Below are 19259 nucleotides of genomic sequence, written 5' to 3'. Positions count from 1 at the left end.
GAGGTGATACCTCATTAAAGTTTTGATTTGCATTTCTCTAATAATTAGCAATGTTGAGCATGTTTTCATGTGTCTATTAGCCATCTGTATGTCTTCTTTGGAGAAATGTCTATTTAGGTCTTCTGCCAATTTCTTGATTGGGTTGTTTGCTTTTCTGTTATTGAGCTGTACGCACTGCGTGTATATTTTGGAAATGAAGCCTTGTATCGCATGCAAATATCTTCTCCCATTCTATACGTTGTTTTTTCATTTTGTTTATGGTTTCCTTTGTTGTGCAAAAGCTTGTAAGTTTGATTAGGTCCCATTTGTTTAGTTTTGCTTTTATGTCTACTGACTTGGGAGACTGACCTAAGAAAACACTGCTATGATTTATGTCAGAGAATGTTATGCCTATGTTCTCTTCTAGGAGTTTTATGGTGTCATGTCTTATATTTAAGTCTTTAAAAAGGTACTCTCTTAATATCCCCCAACGTATAGAAAGCAAACCAAAGGCAAAACGTATTTCTCTAATCTTATTATTTAACTTTCTCCTAAAAATGTTTATTGGCCAAGAGGCAAGGAGACTAAGTACAAATATGCCAGTGTAAGTACTTTATCCATTTTAATTCATATTGTAACAGCATACTTTGGTAAAATAAAATTGACACAATTAAACGTATAAGTCCAAAGCACATGATTAATTTGCTCAGACACAAAAATATCTAAATGTGTACACTTGTGTTTTCTGAATCTCATGTTTCATAACAAGGAATACTAAAATCCGTTCCTTAATTATTTTAAGTTGTAAGATTTAAAAAGAAATAAGTTGCAATTTATTTTTACCTTGTGAAAGACCAGTGGAACGTAAACTCTAACTATAGTTAAATCCTGCCAGAATGAAGAAACTGGGATTAAAAAAGATTCAGCCACACAAAACACAGGGTTGGATTATTGTGAGGTTAATACAATGATAAAGGTGAACCTATACTACATACAGCTGGCTAGAAGTCCTGTGCAATTCAAATGTCTTTGGGCCTGGGCTGCAGTTTGGCACCACCTGGTGGCAACCATCCACCCTAGCTTCAATATCCATGGGGTCATTTTGGATCCGGTGGCTGACTGGGGTTTCTAGGGCAGTAGCCCCAGTCCCAGGAATTCCCTGACTAGGTGGTATCCACTTTGACATGGCTATGGAGTCAGAACGAACACAGGGGAAAAGGAAACCTGTCTTCAGCTTCCGGGCTTCCAGAAATGGTTCTGTCGACTGTTTCTCAACCTACCTCTGCCAATCATTTTAGAGAATAAGTGCTAGTTTACATCAATTTATGTTACCAGGGGATGCATTTTAAAGGAGTCTTTAAAAAATAAAAAAACAACAGCAACAACAAAAACTACAAAATCAGTGCATTCTCAAAATGATTACATACCAAGGTTTATGTGGCTATGTGAATTGTTTGGAAGTAATCACACGTTACCATAGAAACAATCCCATATTAAGCTTATTAAGTTGGCCAATAAAAGCCTTTATTATAAAATCCATAACAGAATTGAGCCACAGGACTATAAGTACTTATTTGTAAAACAAAATAGTAGTATCACCTATGCCACAGGTCTAGCTCACGTCTAGATCTTTCTCCTGAGATTCAGACCTTATATAATCAACTTTTCTATTTGCATATGTCACACAGACTTAATGAAACTAAACTAAATTTGTCATGTTTCCCAATTAAAGCCGTGTCTTTTTCTAATGCTTTAATAACTGCATCACTATCCCCGCAGCTGCCCAATCAAGAACCTGGTGACATCCATAACTTCTCACTCCCCAATCCAATCTAGCCAATGAATCCTCCTGACTGTTTAGTTAGGTTAGTTCCATCTCCTGAGCACTTTTCCAATCTGGCCCACTTCTCCCCGTCTCTACTGCTATTAATCCAGTTCCATCTTCACTACCCGTCTTGATAAGGGAAACAACCTCTAAAAGTGGCCTCTTTGTCTATAGCCTTATACTCTTCCAGTCTGTCCTCCACATCACAGAATGGTCTTTTTATATAAAATTAGATCATATCACGCATTTTCCCCAAATCTTTCAATTGTTCATGGTCTTAGACAATGGCTCAAATACATGATTTGGACCTGTTTCCCTCTTCTGTTTCATCCCTTACAACTCGCTGCCTCTTGGTCTATGGTCTAACCATTCTGAATTATTCCATTTGTTCAAAAAACTTCATTTTGTCTCACCTCCAGGGTGTGCATTAATTCCCCTAATTCCCTTCCCTCCCATAACTGACAGTCTTACTCTTAGTCATCATGCAGGTGTTGCATGCGTACTTCTCCCTCCACGTAGTCTTCCCTGATTCCTCCCAGGGCTGAGTTAGATATACCTTGAGTCTATGTGGTCTCACCCTGTGTATCTTGCCATTTGCTCCATTACCATCATACTTTTGATAATTGTTTCTCTATTTCTCCATTAGACTACCAGCTTTGCAAAGGCAGAGGTCACCACTGTATCTATGGCATCTGACATGTATCTAGAACATGGTGGACCTTAATAAATATTTGCTAAATAAGTAAATTTATTGTTCTTAGAGCTCAAATATAACCTTCTCTAATATCAACCTTAGTCTGATTTAAAGTCTTGCTTGTTAGCAAAGATAATAGCATACACTCAAGTCAGTGCTGATAAACTAGTATGACAATTAAGTCCTTTTCAAAAAAGTTTCCCTCTAAAACATCAACTTTGAAAAGCCATATGAACCATAATGATGGCATATAAAAATAACTGCTATTGAAATAAGTAGCATTTATTTTTCCCTTAATGCTGCCAATCACTAAAAAAACCTAATATATGCTGTTCTAAAAGTAACTGCATGAATAAAACTGATCCTTCTTAAAGATTATCTAACATGTCTTTAGGACCAGCAGCTATATGAGGCATAAGCAATACTTCATATTATTATTCCAGCTTCTAAAAATTTCCTGGAGAAATCACTGGCATATTACAGGAAGAACTACTGGTATCTCTTAGTACTCTCTAATTTCCTTTTCATTTCTGTTCTTAATCTAAACTAAGGTAAAGGCAAAAGGAAAAGCTAACAGGGTAATAAAAAGACAATAAGAATACCAGAATAAACAGGCCTAACATCTGATAAACCCTGTTCTAAGCTAGTTATCAAAGACCTTAGAACTTTAATATTCCATCATACTTAGATTTAGATTTATGACAAATTTTCTTTAATGTATTAAAAAAGACATTATGTAATGAACTAAAGTTTAACTTTGATAAAACTATAAGCTTCGGGCTTTCCTGGTGGCACAGTGGTTGAGAATCTGCCTGCCAATGCAGGGGACATGGGCTCGAGCCCTGGTCTGGGAAGATCCCACGTGCCGCGGAACAGCTGGGCCCTTGAGCCACAATTACTGAGCATGTGCGTCTGGAGCCTGTGTTCCGCAACAAGAGAGGCCGTGATAGTGAGAGGCCCGTACACCGCGATGAAGAGTGGCCTCCGCTTGCCACAACTAGAGAAAGCCGCCGCACAGAAACGAAGACCCAACACAGCCATAAATAAATAAATAAATACTTAAAAAAAAACAAAACAAAACTATAAGCTTCAAACAAAGAGCAATAAAATATCACATAAACTTCTTGGTTTTTTTTTTACCTGTTTTCCCGTTCATACATTTCTCTGGAGGCACTTCGAAGTTGATCAATTTCTTGATTAGTTTTCAATCTGATTTGTTCCAGTTCATCACGTAGTTTATTTTCATATTCTGTTTTATAATGGTCTCTGCAAAGAGTCAAAAGGAATATCCTTTTTTTGTTTGTTTGTAAAAGAAATAGGTCTTTGCCCTTCATGTAATAATTTAATATCTTATGTCAAATATGCTCTACATACAATGTTACTTGAAAAACACAGTTTAGATATAAAGCTTTAAAATTCTTAAAAATACCATTCCAAACTAGTTCCATCTGAGATTTTCTTTTAAACATATTACCCTAAAGGCTTAATTACTATATAAAATGTTCGTACATGTTGAATAATTATTCATCTTCAAAAATATTTTACTAATCTAACGCATATGGCAAAAGACTTGAAAACTAATGCATTATGGAAGGTCCTTCACTTAGAAACAATGATCTGATGTGGTGCATATTGGAAGACAATTAATCTTAAAAAAAAAATGACCCGAATGTACTCTTTACAAAACGTTTCTTTCTAAGCACAACAACCATAGCCACTGTGATCTCTTAGCAAAGTCACAAAGCGTTACACAGGGTATTAGCAGAAGCACAAACTGATGAAAAATACAAGCTGGGTAAAAAGTTATTAAGAATAAATAATTCAAGGATTATAAAGGATGTTAGTATAAAGGAATAGCTTATTCGTCTACTTGAAGAGAGAAGACAGGATTGAAATGCAGGAGTCTGATTCCAGAGCCTGTATCTTTTTTTTTTTTTATGGTACGCGGGCCTCTCACTGTTGTGGCCTCTCCCGTTGCGGAGCACAGGCTCTGGACGCGCAGGCTCAGCGGCCATGGCTCAACGGGCCTAGCCGCTCCGCGGCATGTGGGATCTTCCCCGACAGGGCGCGAACCCGTGTCCCCTGCATCGGCAGGTGGATTCTCAACCACTGCGCCACCAGGGAATCCCCCAGAGCCTGTATCTTAAACCAGTACTCAAGGCTGTCTCTCCTTATTCTTTTATGTTTCACACAGTCAAGAAAAGGTCAGCTTAGTCAGGCTCCACACAATTACATTTTCTTCAAAAATATACTTCTATAAAGATATTTATATACTTCCATAAAACATTTATGTAGAGATCTTAGTCACTGGGAATTAAAAAGGTTCTATCGGGCTTCCCTGGTGGCGCAGAGGTTGAGAGTCCACCTGCCAATGCAGGGGACACGGGTTCATGCCCCGGTCCGGGAGGATCCCACATGCTGCGGAGCGGCTGGGCCCGTGAGCCATGGCCGCTGAGCCTGTGCGTCCGGAGCCTGTGCTCTGCAGCGGGAGAGGCCACAACAGTGAGAGGCCCGCGTACCGGAAAAAAAAAAAAAAAAAAAAGGTTATATCATAAGAAAAAATAAATAAAAATAATCATAGTGTATATATCGCTACCTAAAAGAAATAGGCTCCTGGTTGTTGGAAAAAACCAAATATCTTAAGAAAAAAATCAATCAGAATATGAGTAACTTATGAGGAAACAAAATGAACGATTATCGTAATATCATCCTATAGACCTTACAAAAAAAAAATCCCTATTCTTCCCCAAAGCCATGAGTTCCCTCAAAGAAGCTGGTGTTAATTTATATCTATTGATATGGAAAATAATGTAAATCTTACCTTGATGTTACGTACTTTTCATACATCTCTTCTCTAGCCTTTTTGGTTTCTTCAAGTTGAGTCTGAAGTCTTTCAAGACGATCCTCTTCATGGGCACAGCGAACACTAAGCTCCATATTTTGGCGGTTGAGATATTCTTTATCCTTTTGCAGTAAAGTAACAGTATGCTGTAAGGTGGCTACCTACACACACGCAGAGACAGACAGTGTCCAGAGCAATGTCATCTTACTTTTCAAGGCTTACTGAGTTATTTTCTTTCATTTGTGCTTTTGTTCAACATATAAAGAGGGCTAATTCTTACCATGAAAATTTTCATATAAACAGAGCTACTAAAAAATCCCTTCTTTCTAGCAATTACATCAGAAAGGAAGAAAAATGTCCCTCTCACAATTCTGCCCTGAGCTGTGTCCACAATCACAGTACAATAAAATAAATACAAGTGACTCTATAAGCTTACCTCTTTTGATAATTCACTTCTTTCTTTAGCTTGAATTATGTGAGAGGCTTCAAGTGTTTCATGTCTTCTCCTTAAGTCAGTTACTTCCTGTTCAAGTGCATCACGCTCACTATAAAATTCAAATACAACTATTTATTTTTACTAAAATAAAACTCAAACACATATCTAAATTCTATGTCTCTTTTTATAACAAACATTTTAAAAGCATCGATTATGTTTCAGGAAACTGAACAGAGATACTTCAGTGTCATTCCATGAACGATCAAGTATCTGCTTTTCAAATTTAGAAGGGACTCTGTTCAAGACCTTGTTCAGATACATAAACATGAATTTATTATCTTCAAAAAATAAATATGTAAGCTGCACTAATCAGCAAAGTAAATAATAAAACTTTCTAAGGTACACTCTGGTATCTTTTCATTAATCATCTTCAGTCTTATCTTGAAGCCAAAACTTTTAAAGAATTTAAAACATGGCTCTAGGCTTTCAGTTGTTAGGCTAAAAAGGCCTTAAATCATCACTCAGATTGCACAGATGATACACAGGTAGGCATTCTTGTGGTTATTTCATTCATAAATTGTTTATGATTACCCAGAGATTCTAATTTCCATTTTCAGACCAGCTTTTTCCCCAACACAGCAAAACCAAGAATTGGACCAACCCTACAAACAGGTATCGTAAAAAATGAGCAGAGAAATAGTCTTGCTAATTCTTAACTTGTTCTCTGCAGTGAGAATCAGTTCCTTTGCACTTGATTTCATTTACTCCCCTGGTGTTTCCATGGAGAGAGCTATTAAGAACTGTTTTTCTTTTCATTAGATTTTCAGTAACTCATTTAGAAAGATGACTTCTAAGATTTCTTCTGCTTAACAAAGTATTATAATTATACTTGAGCAAAGCACAAGTTGAAAAATAACAATCACCCATAAACCCACTAATTAAAGATGACTATCAATATTAATATTTTGGTAATATTACTTTAAGTATTTTACGCCTTTACATAAATGTTTTTATTCTCACAAAGTAAGGACTTTTGCTATGATTTTTTTAATGTAAAAAAATAGATTATAAAGCATGATACAGCAAAATACTCATGAACTTGCTATCCACAGCTGACGACAGTTACATTTGTCTGTATTTGCATTAAAGTTTTGTTCTGTTTTTTAAAAAGATAGAACACTATGAGTAAAGCTGAAGTTCCCTATATTTTCTCACTGTTCCAATATCATCCCCTAGATACAATGATAAATTTCCATATCATATGTTTTTTACATACTTTTACTCACCAATTGCTAATATTTTGTCATATTTACTTTGTAATATTTACTAAATATTACTTTGTCATATTTATTCTCTCCCTCTCTGTTGTTCATATATGTGAATAAATATATATATATGAATTTATATATATATAAATACACACGCATATACAAGTATACACGTCTACACACACGCACACAATTCTAATGTGCATTTTTTCCCCCTCAACTATTTGTCATACGCAGACACTAGGTCCCTTTATCCCTAAATAATTTGGTGTGAATTTCCAAAGGTTAAAGATATTCTCTTATGTAATCAGAATATAATCACCGGGACTTCCCTGGCGGTCCAGGGGTTAAGATTCTCCCTTCCTTTGTCTTTCATGACATTGACCTTTTGTAGCACACAGGCCAACTTTATAGAATGTTGCTCAACTGTCATCTGTCTGATGTTTTTCTATGACTAGATTTAGATTAAGCACTCTGGGCAGGAATATTACAGAAGTGATAATGTGTCCTCAATACATCAAATAAAGATATATTGAGATGATGTCACTTAATCTCATAATTGGTGACAATAACTTTGATCATTTGCTTAAGGTGGTATCTGCTGAAGTTCTCAACTATAAAGGTATCTTTTTGCCCTTTGCAATTAATAAGTAATCTGTGGGAATTTTTTTCTTTTACAACATTTCACAGTTTACTGAGTCCTATAAAATAACTGGATAATTGATTCTACACACTTTCAGTGACATATGAAAGGAAGAGAATTTCACCCAAATTTGCTATAGGATATATTTTAACATTCTGCTCTCTAATATACTTTTACCCAGTGGCTTTAGCTTCCAATGATGACTCTAAATCAAACAGTATTATGAGGTTACAAAATAGTAATTCCAATAAGCACATGTATTTATTGGTTGGCATTCTACTGTGAAGATCCTCTTTATTTACTAGCACACACTCAAGGACTCTTATTCTGTTCAGTGGATTGTAACTCATTACTGTTAATATTCATCTTGATATTCAAGTTGTACCTATTTGGCCAGTTGGAGCCCCTTCAAACTAGCTATTGTGGTGTTGAATTGGAATTAGAAATATCGGTATGATCTTATCCATAGTATGTTAAGCCATCCTTTCACTTGCCTCTTCATTGCGCCTCTGCCTACTGAAAGGGCCTAGAAATAACATTCAATGTAGCAATGACCAGGACCCAAATCTTAATTTCTGAATAGCATTCTCCACTAAAAGGAACCAAGACTCCTTAAAGAAAGGGCTGAGGCAACGAAATCACAAAATAAACCTGAGAACTTTCTGTTATGCCAGAAAGTTAAGGAACTGCCTGTTTTAAGCTGGGGGGGGGGGGAGAAGAAAGAAAGAAAGATGGGCACATGCATTTTGCTTTTTAAAATTTAATATTATGTGTTTGACTTATCCATATATACATTCAGATCTAATTTAATGATTTTAATTGTTACGTAGAATTACATTATAAAAATAAATCACAATCTATTTTCCATGCTGCTGTTGAAAAGCATTTGAATTCTTTCTAATAATGATGCAGCTAACATCCATATATCTGTTTTCTTTTGCACCTTTGTGAGAATTTATCAAGGACATAAAAGTGATTTTTTCCCCCAGTTTATCTTATATGTTTGTGACCAGACCATTTTTTAAAAATCCATTCTTTCTATTGAGTGAACCAAAGGATTCACAGTTTGAGCCACTCTTGCTTGGTTGTTTTTCTGTTCCATTTCTAGCACATGATGATGCTTATTATGTTTTTATTTCTTAGGTTTTCATTATAGAAAATAAAACACACATAAAGAGAAATGCTAAAGTGAGACATATCCCCACCCCCACTTTCATCACTCACCTGCAAGAATGATCAACTCATGGCTCATCTTGGTTTATTTACCCTTCATTCATGGCCACCCTGGATTATTCTGATGACTATGCCTTTTAGTTTTCTCCTTTCATATTTCACTTATTATTGCTATAGATTTATAGTGGCAGAGAGGACATCAAAACACCAACTCAAAGTATCATCTTACCATCACAACCTACTTCATTTTGAAATGATTCTTTTGAAGTCTAGCTTTCTTCGAAAGCCCAATAGTATAGCTGTCATGGATTTCAAGCTCCAACAATCACTATATTTTGACATAACAGTGCATGCATAATAATTCATAATGCATGTCAGTCATGCTGGGAGTAGGAGCACCAATGTTATATCCCCCAAATCCTGGCAAATTTACTTATGGCGTTTTACAATTTATAAAGCATTCATTCAATTAACAAATGCTCATTGAGTGACTGCTTTAGTTCAAGAATTATTTTAGGTGCAGGTAGATGTAGCAGTGAACAATTAGGATCATCTCTCTATATATACGCATACATATATATACTTTCATAAATATTACTTTATTTGATCTTCTCAATTTATATAGTGCAGTTATTGTATTAGCACCATCTGAGAGATGACAAAACTTTGGCTTAGAATGTTAAGATTTCCTAGGGACATACAGCTAAGTGGTGGTTCATTAGTACCTTCCAGCAAAAAGAAAATTCTCTGCCATAGCTACTTAGCAGCAGCACAATAGGAAACATATCCTCAGAAAGTATTATTTTTTGAAAGTATGTGTGCCTTTTGTCAAAAAGGAATAGCTGAAAAAACTTTAGATAAAACTGCAAAGTATTTAAATTGATGCCATAAAATAAAAATAAGTAAGATTTCAAAAATATTTACACACATAGGATTTCACTGGGTTCCTATCTTCTAAGGCATCACATTTTAAAAGACAAAAGCAGCTTCTAAATAAAATAAAAATAACTGACATAAAAATACAATCTAAATCCAACAAACTGTCAAAACTGCATGTTTCTGCGCAATGAAGAATAAGGTATATGTCAAGAGAATAAGAAGACATAAGGTGTATGTCAAGAGAATAAGAAGACAAGCCACAGACTGGAAGAAAATATTTGCCAAAGACATATCTGATAAAGGACTATTATCCAAAATGCATAAAAAACTATTAAAACTCAACAATAAGAAAACAAACAACCCAATTAAAAAATGAGCCAAAGACTTTAACAGACACCTCACCAAAGAAGATATACAGATGGCAAATAAGTACATGAAAAGATGTTCTGTATCATGTCATCAGGGAAATGCAAATTAAAACAACGAGATATGACTACACACCTATTAGAATGGCCAAAATCCAGAACACTGATAACAAATACTGGCAAGGGAGTGGAGCAACGGGAACTCTCATTCATTGCTGGTGGAAATGCAAAATGGTACAGACACTTTGGGACAGACAGTTTGGTGGTTTCTCACAAAACTAAACATATTCTTACAATACAAGTATGCTCATGCTCCTCGGTATTTACCCAGAGGAGTTGAAAATTTATGTCCATACAAGAAACTGGCACATGAATATTTACAGCAGCCTTATTCCTAATTGCCAAAACTTGGAAGCAACCAAGATGTCCTTCAATAGGTGAATGGATAAATTATGGTACATCTTGACAATGGAATATTATTCATTATTCAATAGCAATTATCCAATGAATATTATTCAAAAGAATATTATTAATTATTCAAATGAGCTATCAAGCCATGAAAAGACATGGAGGAACCTTAAATGTATATTTCTAAGTCAAAGAAGCCAATCTGGAAAGGTTCCATATGGTATGATTCCAACTATATGACATTCTAGAAAAGGCAAAACCATGGAGACAGAAAAAAATAAGATACAAAGGAGAATTAACGACATTGATGGTAAGAATTCAAGTGACTCTGATGCATGCTAAAAATGAGAACTACTGTAGCCGTCTTAACTACTTACCTCTTGACTTTACCATAGTTCTCTTGACGGTAGTCTCCTTGCTGAATTAACTGTTTTGTGTCTGCTAATTCTAAGGCCAAACGTTGACATCTAATTTGAAGCTCAGAGTAGTTTCTGCGATCTTCCTCATAAGTCTATAAATAAAAACAATAATAAGGCATTTCAAACCAAACGTACTTGACCAAATTCTGTACTGAATTCTTCGGTTAAGCTGTGCGTATCTTTGTAATTTTAAAAAATCCTCAATTTTTCTATTTAGTAATTTTTCCCTACTCAAAGACAGGTAATCTTAAACTCACTGAGTAGATTGTAAATTCATTTGTTTAAAACTTGAGCTCTGTTTTTCAAAGAAAAAATAGGCCAACTATGCTTTGGCTAATAGAATAATATACAAAATGACTACTAATGTTAAGGACGTTTTCAACATTTACTGAGTTACTATCAGATGCTAAGGACACAGAAATGAATAAAACACTGACCCTGTTCTTGAGGAGTTTACAACGAGAGACAAAGAGCCACATGAACATCAAACGTTCACAACGAAAAAAAATAGTTACTGAAGAGATTAACCATGCATTTTCAGTTGTGGTATTTGGAAAAAAAGGAGTTTTGCAGCACTTGGAACCTATTTCTACATTGATCTTCCTTGTACTCATCAGACTAGTAGAAAGGGACTGCAGACATGTGGAAGAGGGGTAGAAGTGAAAACCTTAAAAGCACATCTGGCCCTGCTTACTACAAGCCTCGTTTCTCGCCATTTCTCATAATCATACTTCACCTCCAACCCTAATAAAGATCTGAGGTTCTCTGAACACACTACGCTTCCTCTAACCCAGCGGTCCCCAACCTTTCTGGTAGCAGGGGCCAGTTTCGTGGAAGACAATTCTCCCATGGACTGGGGCTGCGGGGGCAGTTGGTTCAGGCAGTAAAGCGAGTGATGGGGAGCGATGGGGAGTGGCAGATGCCTGCTCACCTGCTGCTCACCTCCAGCTGTGCGGCCCAGTTCCTAACAAGCCGTGGCCCGGTAGTGGTCCGTGGCCCAGTAGCGGTCCGTGGCCTGGAGCTTGGGGACCCCTGCTCTAATCTGTTCGCACTGCCTGAATAGCTGAATACTGTCAATACTCCTTTAGAGTACTGACCTTAGTGTATCATCAAATTCGTTTTTTTACAGCAGAGTGTAAACATCTCAAGGGCAGGGACTTTGTCTTGCTCACCACTGGATCTCCATCACTTTACACAGGACTTGGTATAGAGTAAGAATGAAATGCTTTTCAATAAATCAATGAAGAGATGCAGGAATATGGGAATGGGGAGGAGAAGCAGGACACAGAGGCGGAGTTCCGACTTCTTCTCCCACTTTGAACTCATCAGATCTTGCAGGCAGCCATCAACTCCACCCCCACCCCTGTCACAGGAAATACAGCCTGTCCCAAGTCATTCTTTTTTAAGGAGCTGACGAGCTCCGTGTGGTCACATTCAGACCACAAATACTGACCGAACTATTTCTAAGTGACAGGTCCTGGGCTAGACACTGTAGATACAAAGATAAGTAAGACTGTTTTTGTCCCCTTTAAACTATTGGACATGACTTTGAAATGTTAGCTCCCAAATTTCTATCAAAGGGTTGTTTGAAAAATGTAATAATGGAAAAACTATACTGGCTGTGCTTTGCTTTGGTATATACTATGTTCTTCTGCACTGATGTTCTCCATGAAGATGAAATGCTACTATGTGGTATTTATTAGAGGAGCATAGCTGAGGATACTCTATCATCTCCCCAAAGAATCATCACACACGTCATTTCAGACCTAAGTCCCAGAAGATGCTTTAGTTCCCCTGAAGAATGCTTTTACCCTTCTAAACACTACTAATCATGTAACTGTTTTGGGAGAGTGTATAGTGTTATAGTTAGGATGGAAAGCTCCAGAATTCAACTGTCTGGAACTGAATTACCTGCAGTAACACTTCGAGCACATTTATGTCTCAGCACTTGATTGTCCTCATCTACCTCATCTACCCTGTAGAGTTGTTGTGAAGATTATATCAAGTAATACATGAAAAGTGCTTATAAAAATGCTTAGCACATAGTAAATGATCATGAACTATAAATTAATATCAGCACAATGCTTTTCCTTTGCTTTGGCTACTAGGGAGATTATAGCCAAATTGATAGCTCAACCTTAATAACTGCACAAAGACTGAGACAGACTCCTGAGGAATATAAACATTTAAAGGGTGAGGAAAGGACAAAGAGCCCTAGGAACCTGAGGGAATATTCACAGAAACAGAGGGTGAACCAGGGGGGTGTGGCAGGGACAACCGTAGAAGAGCTACTTTGAGGAGACAAGACTGTCAGGGGTACTAATTACTACTGAGAAGAGACCCATAAACAAATCCATTAACTCTTCAGGGATGGGGACAGAAAAGTAGACTGCCAGGGGCTAAAGCAAATATATCTGAATACACAGTATGTCCTTTTTCGTGTTATTATACATGCATTCTCTTGCTTAATACTTAACTTTAGGACAGAGCAAAGTATTATCCTCATTTTTACAGTTGAGGAAACTAGGCTTGGAGAGGATAAAAGTCTCAGAGCTCAAGAACAGTGTGGTAAGGACTCCAATCTAAAGTTGTCAAACATCCAAACTGTAGGCAATTCTCTCCTTAGTTTAAAAGTGGAGGAAGTGAAGTAGCTAAAGAAGAAAACAGAGATAAATGAAGGTTTCAAAAGATGGAACAAGCTTGGACATGTTAAAATATCGATGGGAAAGAACAGCAAAAGAGGTACTGACGCTGGAGAAAATGGGCATGGTCGGGGGGCAGAGCAGTAAAGCCCCTAAGAAGGCTCAGGGTGTGGGCTCCATCTTCACTGTGAAGACTTGTCTTAGACCAGCAGCCATGCTCATCATGGCAGGCTTTTCTCCAGCTGATACAGAGTGTTAAAAACTTGAATTTGGATGTCCTCAGGTAGCTCTTATCAATGCCCTACAAGTCACAGAATACTCCTTACCCTACTGCTTCACCTATTTTCTACTGTCCACTTGGTTTCTAAAGCCATATGACTTTCCACTCCTTGAAAGCCTCTTCCCACTATAAACAGTAAGAACAAACAAACAAAACAGAACAAGTGCAGACGGTAATATGCTTATGGCAAGAAATTGTGGGAGTTCTCATCTGAGGATTTCCATTTTCTCTGTGCAATGAAATACCAAGTCATTTGCTGAGAGGGAGAAGGAAAGTGGAAAGCTGGAGATGTGAGGAGAGGGGTGAATGCCTAAAATAACTGCTGTGAAAAATGAGAGAACTAGAAAAAATAGAATTACAGCACAATTGTGTGGGCTTGACGTCGGTTTCAAGTCGGTTAACAGTAAACTTATAGCCTCGTTACTGCCTCTGTGATTTTCTCCAGCAGCGCTCATGCAGAGAAATAAAGAGTTGAGATTCTGTCAGGCAGGTTCGATAAAAAGACAGGGAGGAATTCGACAACACTGACAAGAGAAAGGTTTAAGACTGATAACATGATGAAGAGGGAAGAAAAGACATTTAGGAAGATATGGATAAAAAAAAATTATATGGATTGGAAATTCTGCTAAAGATAGGCTGAAAGCAGTTGATTGAAAAACGTGGAAATATAGGAAGTAGTATGTTCAGTGGTCAGCCTGAATTGCTAACTTCAGAAGTAAATCAGTTCTGGGAGACAAGGAACAGGACGCAGGCCGTGAACCTGAGTGCTAAAGAAAAGATGAGGTAATCATTCAGAATGAGAAGATCAATCACGTGCAAGGCCAAGGTTGTGGATGAATCACAAGAAGTAACCCAGGCAGCAGCTAAGGTAGAAAGGAAGACTAAATCTAGACCACGGGTTCCACTGAGTAAAACACAATGTCCCAGTGGTCTGCAAATGAAGAAGGTTATAGAGTAGGGCATCTAGATGAAATGAATGCCCCACCAAAGGCAGGGGTTTATGTGAGTGGGGAAGTGCCAAAATCTAAGATCTAGCGAGGACATCAATACCTGGCCCTGAAACATACAGGGTATAAACTTCTGGAGCAGAGAGCAATTCCACAGGAGATATGCGTATGTGTGTATTTATTATATTGTACATGCATGTGTCTGTAACATAGTATATATGTGTGGGTGTGAATATATATATATATATATATATATATATATATATTCTTTAAATATAAACACTATATGACCAAGTATAAGCACATTAGTTCAATACAGGAATGTACATATCCTACCAAATCTTTTAAGACTTTTCAACTGAAAAACTTCCCCTTAAATAAAATGATTACCTTTATATTTTGAAAAAAATAATCTGCTTCATTTACTATTAGCAAATAAAATAGATTAAGGCATAGCTTTGGAAAAAAATTAAAAAATTAAAAATGAATCAAACCCATGACTGTGTAGAACTTTAAGGCTAAGGCTAAAGATGGTAGAGAAGACTACTTCGTATTATTCCTATGCATTCTTCCTGACCCGAACTCAGCAATACCTTCTGTGGGAAGACTCCAAGCCCCAAATCTGAGTTAGATGTCTGTCTTACATCTTTCCACAGCACCTGGTTCTTACCTCATCAGAAAACACATCACACGTGCTGTGAGCAGCCATTACTTGCCTCTCACATCAAAGGAAAAACTAAAGGAAATTTTCTATAATTCTAGTACCTAGTACTCTGCCTATAACATAGAAAGTTTATAATTAATGTTTATGGAAAAGAAGGAGCAAAAGAGGACATTAAATAGACTGAAACCAAAGAAGGAAAAAGCTTAATCTTTTCAAACACAAAGAAAGAGAACACAAAATTTCCAGTCACCAGCCATTTCTAACAGAAAATTTCTACATAAGAAGTAAATAGGTTTGGTTAACAGCAAGTCTCAATGTCCTTTTTGAATAAAGAAAAAAAACTGCATAGGGATAATGACAATTAAGTCACTGAGATTTCAACTGTTTGCCCGTTTTCTACACATCTAGAATGGAACTGACTTTGATTGCCAGAGTTAATGTCATCTTTTCCATCTTCTAAATTATTCATAAGAGGAAATAATACAAGGCTATCTCTAGCCTGAAAAAAGCAAATCTGTTATTGTAGTTGCATGTTTTCTTGTCTTGTCTGTAATCCTCGGTTTTCCTGATACGCACCCTGAAGCTCCTTGAAGACCCGCCTTATCTCTGGTTACAGCCAGTAACCCTCACATAGTAGTTAATGCTGGAAATGCTTGTGGTGTCAACTAATGCTGAAATATAAAGGTACTATGCAGCACTACTAGCATTTAAAATAACCAGCTCAAGATGTAGCAAAAGTGACTTTAAAAATTAACGATTAATAAATCATCAGTTTTCCAACTGAAATTAAAGAATATTATCATAAATCTGCAAATAAAACACCTCAGTTGAAACAATGACATTGATGCAACATATACGCAGAATTTTCTCAAAGATTTTGAGAAAAGCAGCTTGAAAGGGGCTTCTATTTCTCAGTCTGGGTGGTGGTTAAATGGGTGTGTTCACTTTGTGAAAAGTCAATTAAAATTTCTTTACAACACAAACGTTTTAAAAAAGTAAGACAAGAGGCTTCAACCAGGAAAATGCTAACTGGGGAGAAGTTCTGCAGGGATCCTGGTCTTAGGAATGGAAAGGGGGACAGGCAAGGGTCACACTGAAGGGGAAAAGGGCTGAGCAGGATGGAAGGGGGTAATAAAGAGACACTCAGTTTTTTACTCTATATATTTCTCTACTGTTTGATATAAAAACTGAAAAATTTATATTATACGGTGGTTTGGCAAAGCTATCAACTATTAGGCCTCTTATATTTAAAATGAGATGTCTTCTCTCCCCCATCCCCCCACAAGGCTCTTATTTCCAAACACCACCAGCTGAGCGTTTCGCAGTTATAGAATTTCAGAGATGAAAGACAGACTGGAGATAATCTATTACTAACTTCTTATTTCCATGACAAGAACATTAAGGCCTAGAGGGGTTAAGTGATTTGTCCTTAAGTGTGGCACTTCCACACTCACATAAACCTCTGGATTCCAGAGCTAGCAGAGATAGAGCTAGAATTTAGGTTCTTGAATTCATAAATAGTTCATTCCTTTCTTAACTTCAAGTTTCTGTTTTTTAAAGATTCTATTCCATGGAACCTATAAAACCACTGATTGGAAGTTAATATTATTTACTGCTCAAATCCAGGGTGTTAAAAAAACTTATTGCAAATTTTACAGGTTCAAATATGGCACATGCATAATTCATATTTAAACTTGGACTCCCCTCCTTTAAAACAATTACTACAATTATTCCTTAAATACATATTCAAAAAATAATTTGACAAAGTAACATCAAATCTAAATGTTTTCTTCAAAAAGTAAAAATGTATTCAAAGATTCAATAGGCACATTTTAAACAGTTAGCCGCTGTATAAACCCAAAAGCAATTACTTTAGATACAATTTCTAAGCATCATTTAAATCTTCTGTCTCTCACACCATGTAACTGAGAACAGAGTGGTAACCTATGTTTCAAAATAAATCTTTAAAAAATGAAGTGATCTCCTGCCTGGGGAGAGACAAAGCAGCTAAGAAAATTAGAAATGGGAAATAGTGTCATTTATCTTATGGTCAATGGTTCAGATCAGAAGCAGTTTATGTTGGATAGCAGTTTAGTGAATGAGAAGAAATGTCTTGATTAGCTATTCTGAGAAAATGAGAATTCACTCCTCAGAACTCGTACAAGTTTCACATTGCCTATAATCTACTCCAAGCAACTAAATACTGAAAAGAACAAGAAACCTAGTTAATCTTTGATTGTTAAAGACTGTTCCTTTAAGAAACAACAGTCTGTTTGCTCCCAGAGACTCCTTTTTGTTGTTGTTAAGATCCTCAAGAAATATATTATTTAAGAAAAAATTCTGGACTTCTTCTAAGGTCTTAAGGAAAAAAAGACAAAACTGAAGAACTGAAAGTCTACTCTGGGTTAGAAAGAAAACATGAACATTTAAATATTTTACATTACATGATAATCTTCAATATCTTTTCAATAAATGTGAACTCAAACATAAAAGTTTAAGCTTTTCTAAAAGGAAGAATTTTACACAATAATGAAGAAAGAGATGAGAGATGAAGAAAGGTAACTTTCATCAAGTGTTGTGGACATCAGATTAAGATAGAGACATGGGGTCAAATCTGTCTCTGCTACTAACTGCTCCAGCAAGCCAAGGTCTCCGGACCTTCTCTGTTTTTGGCCACGCTGGGTGGCTTGTGGGATCTTAGTTCCCCAACCATGGACGGAACCCGGGCCCAAGACAGTGAAAGCACCAAGCCCTAACCACTGGACCGCCAGGGAATTCCCAAGGTCTCTGGATCTTAACTGCTGCCTCTGCAAAGTGAGGACACTAATTCACCAACTCATTTTATGTGCCTACTATTGTACTAAACATTGTATGACTATTATTCATAACTAGCTCATGGATCTAGCAGAACCCTCCATTGCTAAACCATATGTTGATCTGTTGAGAGGCAACTTTTATAGCCAACATTTTATTTGGCAAACTATGAAAACAAATTTGAAGTACTGGCCTTTCAACAGGTATTGACCCAAATATGACTGAACCAAAAATATTTAAATCTTAACATTTTAAAATAGACCAAGTGGCTAAATTATCTTTAAAATCTCCCTTACAATTCAAAGAAGTTAATTAAGTATATCAACGCAAAAAGGTATGGTTTCCCATGCCTTTTAAGTGATTTAGATAAGCATTAAAAGTATTAATAAGTGTGGGTAGAAAGAATAAAAAATTAGATTCACCAGTTTACGGTCAGGTTCAAATAATTTTTTTTAGCTCTTTTTTTTTGAGGTATGTGGGCCTCTCACCGTCGTGGCCTCTCCCGTTGCGGAGCACAGGCTCCGGACGCGCAGGCTCAGCAGCCATGGCTCACAGGCCCAGCCGCTCCGCGGCATGTGGGATCTTCCCGGACCGGGGCATGAGCCCGCGTCCCCTGCATCGGCAGGTGGACTCTCAACCACTGTGCCACCAGGGAAGCCCTTTTTTAGCTCTTGAAGCAAATGAAGATGTATGGTGCAACAACAGGTGACTCATTCATGGCAAAACAAAGTCATTTTTGTTTTACAAGTAAATTACTGTAATTATTTACAATACTTCAACAGTTTAAACATACATAAACACAATTTTATAAATTTTTATAAGTTTTATAAATGAAAAGATACATATTATGGAATTATCATTACATACTGGTAAGTTTAAGAGCAAGAATTTCATATTTTTTTATCTCTTTCCTCCCTCTCTTCCTCTTTGACTCCTATCCACATCCCCAGGTAACTCACGTTAAGTAACATGTATCTTTCC

At 36.7% G+C, this 19259-nt stretch overlaps 1 protein-coding gene across 1 annotated transcript in view; it reads right to left on the bottom strand.

Annotated features, from left to right (window-relative positions):
* The window catches only part of PIBF1 (progesterone immunomodulatory binding factor 1), a 195598-nt gene that overhangs the window by 140393 nt on the left and 35946 nt on the right, over window positions 1-19259 (bottom strand). Inside the window, exons 5-8 of the mRNA XM_007447100.1 lie at window positions 10890-11023; window positions 5777-5885; window positions 5320-5501; window positions 3639-3764 (exon numbers count right to left, since the gene is read on the bottom strand). Coding sequence (XP_007447162.1) covers window positions 3639-3764; window positions 5320-5501; window positions 5777-5885; window positions 10890-11023 — 551 coding nt within the window. The remainder of the gene's footprint in view (window positions 1-3638; window positions 3765-5319; window positions 5502-5776; window positions 5886-10889; window positions 11024-19259) is intronic.

The sequence above is a fragment of the Lipotes vexillifer genome, unplaced genomic scaffold (assembly GCF_000442215.2).
Source record: "Lipotes vexillifer unplaced genomic scaffold, Lipotes_vexillifer_v1.1 scaffold1491, whole genome shotgun sequence".
NCBI lineage: Eukaryota > Metazoa > Chordata > Mammalia > Artiodactyla > Lipotidae > Lipotes > Lipotes vexillifer.
Note: the sequence above shows the minus strand (reverse complement) of the source record. Positions and strands in the feature narration are given on the sequence as shown.